Source organism: Protomyctophum bolini (genome assembly GCF_963924005.1).
Source record: "Protomyctophum bolini genome assembly, chromosome: 3".
NCBI classification, from domain to species: domain Eukaryota; kingdom Metazoa; phylum Chordata; class Actinopteri; order Myctophiformes; family Myctophidae; genus Protomyctophum; species Protomyctophum bolini.
This window is the reverse complement of record NC_137864.1, coordinates 47,372,138-47,387,454: the sequence shown is the minus strand read 5'-3', so window position 1 is coordinate 47,387,454 and position 15,317 is coordinate 47,372,138. Positions and strand designations below refer to the sequence as shown.

General features: G+C 41.4%; 1 protein-coding gene across 3 annotated transcripts; it reads left to right on the top strand.

Annotated features, from left to right (window-relative positions):
* The first annotated feature begins 929 nt into the window (after positions 1-929).
* On the top strand, positions 930-15,296 carry pdcd4b (programmed cell death 4b). 3 transcript variants are annotated; one of them, XM_080760353.1, is made up of 12 exons: positions 930-981; positions 1,524-1,636; positions 2,368-2,676; positions 8,980-9,074; positions 9,380-9,493; positions 9,935-10,156; positions 13,338-13,435; positions 13,650-13,764; positions 14,128-14,235; positions 14,358-14,468; positions 14,608-14,747; positions 15,118-15,296. In XM_080760353.1, exons 2-12 carry the CDS (start codon positions 1,594-1,596, stop codon positions 15,176-15,178), a joined length of 1,416 nt encoding a protein of 471 aa, XP_080616479.1. In that variant the 5' UTR covers positions 930-981; positions 1,524-1,593; the 3' UTR covers positions 15,179-15,296. The 3 variants fall into 3 exon arrangements, with proteins under 3 accessions (XP_080616479.1, XP_080616481.1, XP_080616480.1); XM_080760354.1 differs by having other exon boundaries at positions 934-1,029; XM_080760355.1 differs by lacking the exon at positions 9,380-9,493.
* Positions 15,297-15,317: the final 21 nt, after the last annotated feature.

Here is a 15,317-nt window from a genome sequence, read left to right as displayed (position 1 = left end):
GAAGACAGGCCTTTTATTAAGAGTAGGCTACTTGTTTTTATATTGCGGTATTGCTATTAATAATAACGTCACGGTCTAAGTTCTTGTTCTTCCACTACTGCTAGAATCATAGTACATGATGTTCAGAAGGAGAGTATAATATGAGTGCAACTGTTGTAAAAGTCCTCCCTCTAGTGTTGAGGTAGATAATTGCACACATGAAAAAAAACAAAGAAAAGTTAACTAGTTAAAATAGCAGATCCACAAGTCCACACTGTGACTGTCGCGGTGCAAATACGCAAGGAAAGTTCAGATACTCCAAAAATGTACAAGTATATGTCAACATCAACCGGTAGGAACCCAATTTCATGTCAACACATGAACTAACTTTAAATACTTAACTCTTGTAACAATTGCGATGGAAGTGCTGCTGGAGATGTTTTGTTGTGTGAAACTTATGCCACGGTTGTGTTGTACATTGTGTGCTGTGTATGAAGTCTGCGTACACTGCAGGTTTATAGTAGCCTAGTTTATAGTACATCATGTTCCAATGTGATGATGGACAAAGTGTTCTGGGCAGTCTACCTCTAGAACATGAATCCATTTCGACTGTTTTGGGACATGAATAAAACATATATAAATAAATCACTGTCCTGATCCTATCAGCATCATTTCTACCTTTATCACACAGTCATCAATACTCAATAACATAACAAACATCATTGCATAATAATAATATGAGGGGGGGGGGTGTCTTGTCTATTATACAACCCGAAAGACAGGGGGCAGCACTACCTCAACAAAATAACCAGAAGAAAGGACCCTTCTGTATTCTCATTGGTCCGTCCCTTTAAACCCTCGCTGCGTTCAGCCAATCAGTGGCGGCAGACAGAGTTACGTCTCTGAGTTGCTGGGTAGATAAAACAAACACAACACAAACTGGGTCGTCGTTCGTTTAGACAGAGTTTACGCACAAGCTCGGACGGTCAAACAAAACGCACGGTTAGTGACTTACATTCATTGGGAGTTATCATTCTACTGCAAGCACGAGTAAGCAAGTTATAACATGCACATTGCATCTTAAAATACTGTACGTTTAAATAATGTGGAAAGTGAAACGGATAAAAACAAAAAAAAAGCCAAGTAGTGTCGGTGGACTCTGCGCGAGCTGTTTGTTTTTGTTGTCGCGCTCGTGCGTCGTTGGCCGTGTGTGTGTGTTGTCACAGTAAGCAAAGGTCGACATTAATTCACTGTTTTTTTGTTGCTCTGTTGCAACATTATAATGAAATGGTTGTTGTAGCCAGAGTGGATAATGATAACGACATGGCTTCTGTCAGCGAGTGCAGCCGTTGACGCAGTTGTTTTTCTCTGTTGACACATCTCGTCATTGCAGCTAAAGCTGACTATTGTTTATCAATAGTATGAATGAACGGGGGGAGGGGATGCTGTCTGCTGAGCCTGTTGTTGCATGTCTGTCTACATATATATTAACGGATATTCACTACATCTAATCTGAATTTCCTTCACTATTTCCTTTTTTATAGCCATTATAATATTCAGAAATTCTGAATTGCACCAAATTCAGCTGCAAACATCTTTTCTATTTTTGAAACGATGGCAACTGACTGCGAGGCCTGGCTGAACGCAAACCCCATTGGTGAGTGTTTTTGAACTTGGATGTTAATTTGAATGCAATAATTGCATCATCAGTTGTATCGTGCCTTGATCTGCTGCTCGCTGCGACGCATCAGAATTTTTCATGCGGAAGCAGTGGTGGAAAAAGGGACTCGAATGTTGTACTCAAGTAAAATTATCAATTACAGGCACTTACTACTAACTAAAGTTTTTAAATGTAAAAGTAGGCCTACTGGAAATTGGAAATACTTAAGTGAAGTACAAATACCTTTAAATTGTACTTGCAGTACTTAATTGTATTTACAGTACTTACTGTAATTGTACTTGCAGTACAGTACAGTACTTATGTAAATGTGCTTAGTTACTTTCCTTCCACCACTGTGCGGAAGTGACTTATTTTCTATGACTGAAATTGAAAATACTGTTATTTTATTTCCAAGCGTACCAATGCATTCTTTGATTTGAAATTTGGACCTCCCTTGGAGTCAAAGGTTGCTTGCTCATTGTCTCTTTAACTTAAATGAGAATAACCAGTGTTAATTAATGTCATTATCAACTTTGGCCACATAAAAAAAGAAACTCCACCACTTTAGAGGGAAAAAAAGTATACAGAGGCCTCTAAAGTATACTGCACATTATGTGCACAACAATCGTTGAAGACGAGGGGCAGTCTCTGCAAAACTGAATTGTCTACTCTCTCGATCCTTTAACTCTGTTAACAAACATCATCAATCGTCTTCTGAATCTGAACAGATGCTGACGACCTCAGTGGCTTATCGGGTGATGAAGAGAATGGAGGAGTTGTGACATCGAGCAAGAACATTAACAATGAGATCAATGGCAACTGGATCTCGTCCAGTAATAGCCTCCATGAGGCGCGCATGAAGGCCAAAGCCAAGCGCAGACTAAGGAAGAACTCCTCCAGGGATTCGGGCCGGGGTGACTCCCTCAGCGACAACGGAGACCCGACCAGAGGTCCCTCTGCGACCCCCACCAGCCCTAAGAGCAAGCTGCTCGACAGAAAGTCCCGGCTTGGCAAGGGCAGAGGTCTTCCTAAAAAAGGTATGAATGAAGGGCCCAGTGGTGGCTGTCAATTTGATAGCGACTATATCAAACAATTTACAATTTAGGCATTTAGCAGATGCTCTTAACCCATTCTGACCTGAGATCAGATTCATACGAGGTTTCCACTGGACACACACTGGTCTGATTAACCCATTCTGACCTGAGATCAGATTCTAAAAAAATGTCAGTCGTTCTTCGATTTTTCAAAAAATAGCAGACCTACAAGCTCGTAGCGCGCCACTCGGTGGCGCGCTATGAGCTTGTAGATCTGCTATTTTTCAATAGCTAAAGCATAACATGATGCTAACACCAAAATGGGTTCCCGTTCAGAATGGGTTAATCCAGAGCGATTTACATTAAGCAATCAAACAAAGAGTTAGGACCGCGCGGCACACCATTTGTGAGGAGGTGCTGACCACGGGAGACAAACTTAAACATAAAGGTTGCACAACTCGTAGTCACGATGCAAATACTTTATTTTCAAATGACCAACGTTTTCGTAGAGGATGCCTTCTTCAGGGTATGTTAGATAGTGATTATAGGGCCAGAGCGTAGGGAGGAGGTTCGCTCAGAATGGTTTATTCTGGTTGCCATTTTCCTGCCTACCAGTAGGCTAGTAAGCTGCTGCTTAATTATCATAATAATTAAATACACGCTGTATTTGATTTGGGTGTCGGCTGACAAAATAACATAACCTTCAGCAACATTTCCAAACACATGTTTGCTCTGCTCTCTACCTGTCCTCAAACGAGCGTGACAGTGTAAGCAAAATAATAATTTACTGTCTGTAAGTAAACATAAAGACAGATTATTTATTTTTTTCTGCGGAGAGAACATGTTTGACTGATCACTCGTCACTCGTGGTGGTTTCCCCCTCTCCCTGGTGGCTGGTTCCATATGTCTTCTCGTCAAGTAAGATGTAAACATTGAGAGCTGTTTTGAGGGGAGGGGGAGGCGGCTATCACATCAGAACACCAGAACATTTTCTAACGGCGAATAATAATAATACCGCTGTCGATCCAGAACCATAGAGTAAAAGAGTTGTGACAAGTCAAAGATAGGAGAGATGGAAGATGGTGTACTGCAGTGACAGTATACACACACCAGCGTCACTAACAAGCAAACTTACGAACTACAGACTGGCAGCCATGTAGCCTAGCATCCTACTAGCCTACATGTAGGCAGGAAGATGAGCCAAAATCCTACCGAACGCGTCACTACGCTCTCCCCCTATATAACATTGTGTTCACAGCAATGGTATGTACTCTTGCGGCATTACCCAGATTGGCATTGCTCCAGAAATGAAAAGCTATGTGTTTAACTCTTGACTTTCAATGTGAACTTAAATGGTTGAATTTATGGTTAACATTCATTCATTCTCAAATAAAACCTTCATTCTTTAGTGTATTGTGGAGTAGTAAGCAGTACCGGTAGTCGTTTTGAAAGCAAGGCTTTGAGGGCAAACCTATGATAGTATGACGTAGCTGTATTCAGCATCTTGTAGCGGTAAGCCAATTAGCATGTAAACAAATGGCTGGGTGATCTTGAGCGGCTCACACACTCTTGTCCACTGTTGACATCTGCTTAGTCAGGCTTTTTAAGAATATTCCGCTAGCTGCCACATGGCAAGCTTTACTTGAGGAAGTCTTTATTATTGGTGGCTTTGCATGTGCTTATTAACTATAATTACATCTGATGTGGTTATGCCTTTACATATAAGGGAAGTGTGCATGTGTAAACGGGATGGATGGTTTACTGACCAATTAAGAAGTGGATGATTTGTACTTTGCTATTTATTTGAAATAGCTTTGTAATCGGTTGCCTTTGTGCAGAGAAGTTGGAAAATGATTATACAGGTTTAAATGGTAGAAGGATCACTAGTCTAGATAAATGCATTACGTTTGTGCACACGAATTGTGATAATGACTTGAGGGACTTTGCTGATAGACACAGTGTATCTGTTTACTAACTAACTCCTTATCCAATTTGCATATCAAACCAAGAATAGGCCTCCCCCTAATCACCTTTTATAAATAACATGGATGCGTCATAAATGTTTACAGGGAGTGGAAACTGTGTAGTGTCGAACACTTTTAGAGGTCCGTTTGCAGTACACAAACATACTCCCATGTACAGCATAAATAACAACTTGCATGGTTTCTGTACAGGTTTCTGTTCTGTACAGGTCTATCATAGACCGTCTATGGAGGAGAGACTCCCACACACATACGTCTTCACATACAAAATGACATTAATGGGAAACGCAATGTTTCTGTTCAGACCTAAATCAGGTTATCTTGTGTCTCAAAACAGAAGAAATGATTGTTTTAGGGGTTTAGAAGTCTTTGAGAATTGTGCAAAAGGCATGTGAAAGTGGTATGGCAAGTCAAGGTTGACTCACGGTGAGGCTACAGTGATGCATGTTAATTATATTTTGTTAAAATCCTGTCCGGGGGGGGGGGGAGGGGGAATCTCTGAGAAATTGTGGCATTTGGAAATGGAAAATGTATAAGAAACCTAGGAATATGGCTCTGTTTATACATCCTGTGGGTCGTGTCCTGCTTCTGTGACACACACACACACACACACACACACACACACACACACACACACACACACACACACACACACACACATGCTGTACACGCAGCAGCAGCAAAACTAGCAGTCTTCAGTACAGTACAATCAGTTCCCTCCACTCCGAGACTGTGGAACTGGAACTAGGGGAGTTTCTGCTGGCATGGTGTCAGCTGAGCTAGCCTGTTATGCAACAGAAGTGACTTGGTTGGTCCAGCAGCCTTTTCCTACATTAAAAGCGTTGCATTGCATTGGCATTTTTTTAATGTAAGCCGTAATTATGCCAGCGGCATGAGGGGTTGGGGTGAGGAGTCGTCAGTGACGGCAGTAAGAGTACACAGTGTTTTGTGTTGGGATGGATGGACCTAGTCAATGCGGGTCAGGACAAATATAGCTGGATGTAATGTGTCACATGCTGGACAGGACTTAGGGAGGCCTTGGATAATGTTGGATAGGTCGGACAAGCTGCTTTGGTATCAGGCCACATAGTCTATACCATCTGTTGATGCTGTCTTGGAACCCAACAGATGTGTTTGTATAACACTGGCCCCTTTACAAATGTATGCCGTATATCGATTTTTCACCTGCCAGATCTGCAGTGGGTCAACCAGTGCCACACCACAGGTTTTGGTACTACTACCGTCTGTTTCTTTTTGCCTTATTTATACCAACCTTGCTTTATATAGAAAAAAGTGTTAAATACACATGTGATGAAGCCATCTCCCAATACTCACTCTGCGTTGATTCCCTCCGCTCTGGAAGGTCCCATTGTTTTCATTTTACGTGACCGTGACCGTGAAGCGTAAAAAATAAATAAAAAACTTTTTTGCAGTGCCAGGGTAAAATATTTTTGTTCCAGGATTGGAGGATACTGTTGTGTGCTGCAATGCATGTTTTTAATTGTTTCATTTTCTATATAGTATACATGTAAAAATGAAAACCTAAGAGCGATTGTTTTCTGGGCTTAACAAGGAGTTCGACATCAAACCATTCCTGTAATTTATTATTGGTCTTTTTAATTCTGTATTTTTAACTTTTGCTTTGTATACGACTGTGTGGACTCTCTATAGCTCAGGGGGCGTTGTTTTTATACATTGTGGACAGGTATTTTGTATGGGGTATGTACCATAGACTGTAAAAAAAATATGGACAAAGTGTTCCCCGGGTCTGATATGGACGTAAGATGAAGCCAGTCAGTCCTTGAATTGTAAATCGCCATCTTTCTAGATCCGTTTGGGCCCAGCTGGCCATTGGCTGGCCCAGACAACGAAGCAAAAACAACTTAGTTGGTTTTTATTTTGACTCGAACGGGGGGTGGCTCCCGATCATAGGCCCTTATTTATCAACGCGGTGTACACCCGGTGTACACCCAATTGTGTTGATAAATAAGGGCCATAGACTGTAACGGTAGCCACGCCCCTCAGAACATACGCGACTTTATGGTAATTTTTTTAAATAAATGTGACCATAATTTTCCAAAAACAATATTATGACATGAGAAATGAGACTTTAAACTAGTGACTGGAAGCAGAGTATTCATGACTATGTTTATTAAGGTAATGCAGTCTAGGTGAAGTTGGGTCCAAATACATGGACCTCTATGGAGATATGGGGTTTTTTTTGGGCCCAATGACAGCGCCACAACAGGCCATTATATGAACTTTCAGGAAGTCCCGATTTCCTTAGTGGCTTCACAAAATATCTGTCTGACTGCCCCCCTGGTATGGATGGACACTTGAAATTGAAAAAAATTCTTTCCTGGTGGCCACATAGGGACAAATAAAGCAGCCAGCAGGTGTGCTCACTCAGCGATTATGTTTATCTGCCTTTTATATACCCGTCTTATGTACTGCTATTCAGTATACCAGGACGAAGGCCCAAATGTTTTTTTCTTTTTTTTTTTACTGCTTTTTAGTAATACATTATTTTGGGAGCTTTCAAAGCTTTTCATGACACTGCTCTGCTGTGGTTTAGCAGTTCTTGCAACAGCCCTTAGCCGTATGTATTTATATTGCCAGCTACCAGATTTCAGAATTGGTACAGAGCCTTATGTGTGTTTCCGTCTGGTTCTGTTCTCTTGTTTGGGTCTTGGAACTGCTGGTACCAATTTGGGTAGAAGAATCCTTCCCCCCAAAGCTATGCTTGGTACTGCTGAGGACATTTTACTGTTAAAGGTCATATCACCTTTCTCTGGTTCCATGTCTCTGTGATAGTGTGATATGACATCATGCACTCAGCCCCCCTGGAGTGACTGCTATGAAAAGGCTTTGAAGCCATTTTCAGGGCGTCTGTTTCATGGAGCTAAAGGCTTCTTGTCAAAAGAACTGCATGCTCTCAAAAAATGCCGCTGATCTTTTGTTTAACCCATTCTGACCTGAGATCAGATTCATACGAGGTTTCCACTGGACACACACTGGTCTGATTAACCCATTCTGACCCGAGATCAGATTCTAAAAAAATGTCAGTCGTTCTTCGATTTTTCAAAAATAGCAGACCTACAAGCTCGTAGCGCGCCACTCGGTGGCGCGCTATGAGCTTGTAGATCTGCTATTTTTCAATAGCTAAAGCATAACATGATGCTAACACCAAAATGGGTTCCCGTTCAGAATGGGTTAACAGTAACTCAAGTGTTTATGCACTAGTGATGCACCGAATATTCGTCCGCAGAAAATATTTGGCACAAAATGGCTAAAAATGCATTTTTGGTCTATTCGGTTTCGGCCAGAATAGGCAGAATATATATATCACCGAATAGTTTATGCAATTAATGCATTCAAAAGAGCTGAATAAATGTTTTATGGACCCATAATAGTGATTATTATTATTTAAGTTAAGTTTTGCCATGAACATAAATCGGGTAGCTTTAAAGTACGGCCATGACAGCAATGGTAGGTCGGAGAAAAAAAAGATATATTAATCATGTTCGGTTTTCGGCCAACTGTTTCCTATATTCGGTATTCGGTTTCGGCCAAGAATTTCCCTTTCGGTGCATCCCCATTATCCCATTCTGAACGGGAACCTGTTTTGGTGTTGGCATCATGTTATGCTTTAGCTATTGAAAAATAGCAGATCTACAAGCTCATAGCGCGCCACCGAGTGGCGCGCTACGAGCTTGTAGGTCTGCTATTTTTGAAAAATAGAAGAACGACTGACATTCTTAGAATCTGATCTCAGGTCAGAATGGGTTAATCAGACCAGTGTGTGTCCAGTGTAAACGTCGTATGAATCTGATCTCAGGTCAGAATGGGTTAATCAGACCAGTGTGTGTCCAGTGTAAACGTCGTATGAATCTGATCTCAGGTCAGAATGGGTTATGCACCGTTAACAAGTAAGTCCATGCTTTTCCAAAACGACTCGTATTTCAGGTAACCATGATATCCTTGTGCTGTCGTGTGGAAACATATGTCCACAATTGTTACTTTTCAGAATTCATATAAACCTTACTACAAATTCAAAACACTGCAGTGACCGCACGATGCCACATGTTTTTAGCGTTTTGAACTTTTAGATCGGCAATTTTTTGCTACTTTTGTGTGACACTGACAAAGTAGAGCATTCATTTACAAAAGCAAAACATAAAAAGTCAATATGGAGATGAGGCGTTTTTGCTCGACAACAGCGATATGTGGGACAACCACTGCTAACGGGTACCTTTTTGCCTCGGTCTTAAGATCTGTATTATTGTTGTCAAGTCTCTTAATACTTTGTCATCTTTATCCTTAGGTGGGGCTGGAGGGAAAGGTGTGTGGGGCAGATCAGGTGAAGTGTATGGGCCTCAATCGGTGGATGTGAGAGACCCAAACTACGATGAAGCTCAGGTATTGACTGATGCCATACATCTGCATACAGTACTATGTTGGTGCAAATATATTTTGTTGCCTTTTGGGTGGAAACCTTGTATGTATAAGTAGGGCATTATTTTACGAAAGTTGAAACGTGGAGATATGCGGTTTCTACTCGATGAATCGACGAATCCGCAATAATACTATGTTGGTGCAAACAATTTGTATTATCACTCCGGTTGAACATTAAACGACTGAATCCTGGGATCACGGCCAATATGTAATGAGCTCCAAGCTGCAGTAACAATTCTTCTGCTGCTCTCTGCATCTGTTCTTGACAGGAGAACTGTGTGTATGAGGCAGTGGTTCCCCCGCTGGACGAAAGGGACTTTGAGAAAACAGTTACCCCCATAGTACAGGAGTACTTTGAGCATGGAGACACGAATGAAGTGGCAGTAAGTCCCAGACCACCTGAAGGACCTCTACACAACTGTACAAAGTATCGAATAGTAATAATCATAAAGCAGTTTGTAACCACTAAATCAGTAATTTTCCTAAATTGTTCAAAGATGGCAGATTTACAAGCTCACAGTGAGCTAAAAATGATACAGATACTTTCCCGGTCCTGCTCCTTTCTTCCCACTACACCACCAAATTAGCCCTTCACTAAATCCCACCCCAAAAAGTGATTGTCCAATGCCAATCCAAATAGTTTAGCAACGGGGTTGCTATGCCTATTAGACAAGGATGGGTTGGGGAGGGACTTAGTGAAGGGGCTAATTGCTCGATCTTCTAGTTTCGCCACATGTTTGCCCTAGAATAACGACCCTAGGGTTCATGTGGTTTAAATCAAGTTAAGTTACATTCTCATCTTGTCACACTCCACCTCCCCCCAGGAACTGCTAGGGGAGCTCAACCTGGGCTCCATGCGGAGCGGGGTTCCCATGCTGGCCGTGTCGCTGGCCCTGGAGGCCAAAGCCAGCCACCGGGAGCTCACCTCCAGGCTGCTGGCCGACCTGTGTGGCCCCGTCCTGACTCACAACGACGTGGAGAGCTCCTTTGACGCGCTGCTCCGAGAGCTGCCTGATCTGGTGCTGGACACGCCCGGAGCCCCGCAGGTGGGTGTTGTTATTGTGTGTGTGTGTGTGTGTGTGTGTGTGTGTGCTGCACTCAATTAGTGTCTGGGTTAATGTAAAGCTATTCAGGGAGTCGATTTATTTTATTACATTATTTGCTGTAAAATTGCTCAGTATGGGTATATATCTTGACATTTATGTGCACTGTGCAGTGTCAAAATTGTCCATAACCACTTGACCATACACCCTTAATTAATTGAAGAAGGATTTTCTCAGATTTAGTGCATTTATAGATGGATGTTACTAATTAATCTCACACTGTTGCTCACCTAAAATGGACTCACAACGCATTGCGGCGCTTATATCCGTTATTCTAGAATAAACCTTTGATCAGAAGGGAAGAAACATTGGGAAGGATCACAAAAGGGGGGAAAAGTGGGCAAACCCATAGACAGTAGTCACTTGAGTGGCAGCGTGACGTATTGACGTAGCGTGCCTTCCACACTTCCAGTGCACTTCCTCCCCCAGTGTAAACTGTTCCGCCCCTCCTTCGACACACATCACGGCTCCAACGAACTGCAGCGGCCAATGAGGCATCTATTTTTTTTTATAATAATAATAATAATAAAATTAAAAACAGTTGGAGGTAGGGTATGTGATATTATTTGGTTCAAACAAAGTGTTTTATCAAAATCTTAAAAGCACTATATTGTGGTAGTAATCATTGCTATAGGGTTTTTTCAACGGGGATCTCTCCAGCTCATTAATAAATGGAAAATACAATTTCAGGTCGGTTGCAAACTTTCAGTCATTCAGAAGAAAGTACCCATTTATGAGTATAGATTAGATGGTGATCCAGTTCCATGTCTGCTCATTCCTTTGTGTTCTCTTGTTTATCCTGTATCCTTTTGTAAAATCGGTATCCTGAGCTGAAAAGGTATTTTCTGTAATATAACCCCTGTTAATGAGCAGCACATGCACTCTAAAGCAATGAGTACTGTCGGAATATAGAGCTATTTAACACTTATTTTAACCTGTAAATACCCATGCTGGAAACGTGAGAATCAAACTATAAAATGATGGATAAGTATATTTTAAGACTGTGATTTATCAAGCCTGAGCTTCTCTGGCAGGTCATTTCTGGAATGGCCTGCCTGAGAAGCTCAGATCTAACATCAAAGGCACGGTCACATAAACGATAAAAAAAACTTGTCTGAACCAGTTTGTTATCGTGGCTCTCAAATTCTGGGCTGGGATTATCACATGGTATGTGCTATATGCATGTGTTCAATTGTGTTGTGGAGCATAGAAGGGATAGGATAAGCTGTGTAAAGAACACGTGGTAATTTGTACACTTTACATTTTAGCAAATTTCGAAGTGCTACAGAGTTTAAATGGCATACAAGTAGAGTAGGAATGTGCAACACGTAGTCCTCCATTCCTACTCTGAAGATCTTTCAATGTAGTTACACGTGTAAGTACATTTGCTATACGCATGTATTATAGAAAATTGGGGACATTTTGGAACCCTGGTTACTGTCAAAGTAGACGCTGTCACGTCACTGTTCAGAGTGAAGCACGTGCTAAAGTAAACGTTCATGCACTGACTGTGGTGGAGCATCGGCGAAGGACACTGTGGTCTGATTGTATGTGCTTGTGGGTGAGCTTGCATGTGTATTTCAGCTCTTTCCTTTCACCCTGCACAGACGTGAGGTCTCTGGCCTTTGTCTCTTTGCGCTGGCGAAATGCTAGCTCAGCGTAGGAGGCCAAAGGGTCTATTCATCCTCCTATCCCCACCCATCCTTTCACACTGTCTCACTTTCTCTCGCTCCCTTTTTTTTCTCCTCTGTCCCATTCTCTCAGTTCTGGGTTGCTGCATAGGACAGCGCATCTGCTCTTCCATGCGCACACTCTGAGTTATCTCTCTCTCTCTGTTGTGTTAAGTTGGCTTTTATTGGCACAAACTGCAGTTTAGTCTAGACTGCCAAAATCATCTGTCGTAATCAGTGACCATAACACTAATGACCACACAACCGTTTCTCTCCCTCTCTCTCTCTCCATTCTGATCCTGCCAGTCTAGCCATAGCCGCGGGTCAGATGAGAGTATAGCTGCGTCTCATTTGTACAGGAACAATGAGCACCGATGAGCATAGGCTTTGTCCAGACCAGAACAGCAAAGCCAGCTCTTTCGTTTCCCAAAACTCATCCGCCTATACCACTGTAAACAAACACTTGCACGTGTGCTCACAAGGCCACAGTCAGTCATTGTCTAGTTGAGTCTTTTGAGAGGCATGTTAATTTGTCACTACTGATGCTTCAAAAATAGCACTCCATAATTGGGACAGTTGGACAAATAAATGAGATTGCGGTCCACTCTTGGTTGACTCACATGTTTCACGAAAACAAGGTTTGGGTTGTTTTAGAAAATGTATTTAAATCATGCATACAAGTTTGGCTGGTGACATTAGGCTACAATTCAAATCCTTCACATTTTGTTCATTTCCACAAAATGCATGTGGAATAATATCTTGGACAGTGATGGAAGGACGCTTTGCATCGGGGTCCTGCATCACCCCGTCAGGGTTTAGTTCTTTCGCAATGACTGAACATGCATAATAGTTTACAGTATAGGGGGCCAGTCTTCTTTGCTTTGGTTGGTCAAATAACTATTGTTCCACTGTCCTGTGTGACTGATGTTTTTCTCTTGTAAGCTCTGGTAATGAACTTCTAAACTGTCCTTGAATTCCACAACAGGGAGTTCCTCTTTCCTGTATGTTGCATGATACAGAAGGTTTGGATTTGAAGACCCTCTCTTTCCCTTGCACATTTATCTAACGCATTAATATAGTTTTACAACTAAAATCTGGTGTTCATACTTCCATTCACAGGTTTGAGGCAGGACATGCAACTCAGACAAGGTGTGACATCACACACCAACACCAATTGTAGCTTTACTAAATGAATGAAGTATGCAGGGACATGTAGGCCTATAAAACAAACTTGGGTGTGTTTGTTTGGTATGCATACTCTTGAATTACCCACTGAAAAATACATTTAAGAAATATTTATTTAAACCATACGGTGGGTTATGTGGACCGGGATTCTAAAGTTCTTTACCCCTCAATGTGTTATCTGTACACTATGTTTACTGTGGCGCTGGCCCACCTTATGTGGAGTTGGGTAATTTGTTGTAACCTTTTTATTTTTTTGCATGTTTTTCCAGTTGGTGGGCCAATTCATTGCCCGGGCTGTCAGAGACCAGATCCTGTCCAAGAGCTACATTGAGGGCTACAAAGGCAGAGTTGACTGTGAACATGCAAGGTAATGTGGAACGCCATTGTTTGTGACGTGATGGATGGCTCCCCTCCCGCCCTTTTTGGTTTTGAAATATTTTGAGATTAAACGAGTGTAAAGGTAATTTATTGTGTAATCTGTAATAATCCAAGAAAGCAAATTAATGAGGAAATTATTTTTTATAGTTGTCCGATGATGTTAAGACTCGGACTGTACATTTATTTGACCTTTTCCACTCCAGGGCGGCACTGGATCGAGCAGCAGTACTGCTGAAGATGAGTATGGTTGGTGTCCGCATAGAGAACCTATGGGGGGCCGGTGGAGGTCTGAGGCCTGTCACACAGCTCGTCAAACAGGTGAGGTCTTGACTGAAAAGAAAAGTGCAAGTGCATAGGAACCACCTTCATTGACATGGTTCCCTTCTTTATAAAGCTATTCATTAAAGTTATGTAACACTTAATGTTAAAGTTACAGCTTGTTTTTAAGCAAGGACTTTCATGTTTTTCTTTCAAGGGATTGATAATCTCTGCAATGCTGGTTGTTCTGCTCTGAACAACCAGGTTTGCCAAGATTATCAAGATGGATTTAATAGATGGTATTAAGTAAATGTTCCTATAGTGGTTAATATTTTGTTTAGGCACAGCCTATTTTCTTTTTGTTTAAGGTCTACATATATTTTGTAATTCGTTGGCTTGATTGTTTTTGTTCTTTCGTCCAAGATGAACCTATTGCTGAAAGAGTACATTCTGTCTGGAGACGTCAAGGAAGCTGAGCGATGCCTCAAGGAACTGGAAGTGCCCCATTTCCACCATGAGTTTGTCTACGAGGTAACTAGTGTATGATGCAATGTAAATGGGGAATAAACGTTTGCTGAACAGTGATGTGCTACAGGTCTAGTTGGTGAGCATGTCTAATCTTAAATTGCTATGATTTGTTTGCCATCTTTCAGGCAATAGTCATGGTCCTGGAATCCAAAGGAGAGAAGACATTCAAAATGGTTCTGCAGCTACTGAAGTTCCTTTGGGTATCCTCTGTCCTCACTGTGGAACAAATGAGAAGGGTACGGCGGCACCTGGTGTTCAGCTTTTGCACTGCACATCACCATACAGTATTTTACTGTAACTGGCAGCTTGATGTTTAGAGGCCTTTTAAAATTAAAATGTACTTTTATCGGCTATAATGACATGTCATGTTTCTAGGGCTTTGAAAGAGTTTACATGGACATTGCTGAAATCAACATTGATGTACCCCGTGCGTACTTCATCTTGGAGCAGTTTGTTGACAAGAGTTTCAGTTCTGGAGTCATCGATGAAAAATTAAGGGATCTCTGTCCCTGTCGGTGAGTAATCATACTTTTCTTTTTTCCATGACTGGTTTTTGGACAAGCAAACCACCCTTTTACTTTATTTTCTTTATTTTTTTACGGTTTGTATTGAATGAACAATAAAGACATAACCTAATATGATGTTTTGTCTTCTCAGAGGAAGAAGGAAATAAACATACCACCTTTTCTTTTGATATATTCCCCCCCCCCCCTTTTTTCTGTTCATTTTGAATGAAGACATAACCTGATGTGTTTTTTTTTGTCTTAAAGAAAAATATACACAGACCACCCTTTGTTTGATATTAGTTTTTTCCCCACTGTTTCTGTTTTTGAATGAAGACCTAACCTCTGATATGTTTTTACTTTTTTTTTTTTGTCTTGTCAGAGGAAGAAAGAGATTTGTGAGTGAGGGAGACGGTGGTCGTGTGAAACTTGAAAGCTACTGATGAGCCCGTTTTGTGCCAAATTTCCTGAAGAGAGGGAGAGAAAAAAATATATACTTCTCATTGTTCTAATGTTTGAGTACAACACATTTTTCTAACAGTTAAAGAATGTACATTTCTGGGGGGAAAAAAGAAAAAAGGT

Bases quoted from the DNA above. Each gene is read 5' to 3' on its own strand.
- pdcd4b (XM_080760353.1), top strand. From the start codon at position 1,594: ATGGCAACTGACTGCGAGGCCTGGCTGAACGCAAACCCCATTG. The intron at 1,637-2,367 runs GTGAGTGTTTTT...GAATCTGAACAG, and splicing joins GCTGAACGCAAACCCCATTG to ATGCTGACGACCTCAGTGGC. The intron at 13,436-13,649 runs GTAATGTGGAAC...TTTCCACTCCAG, and splicing joins GTTGACTGTGAACATGCAAG to GGCGGCACTGGATCGAGCAG.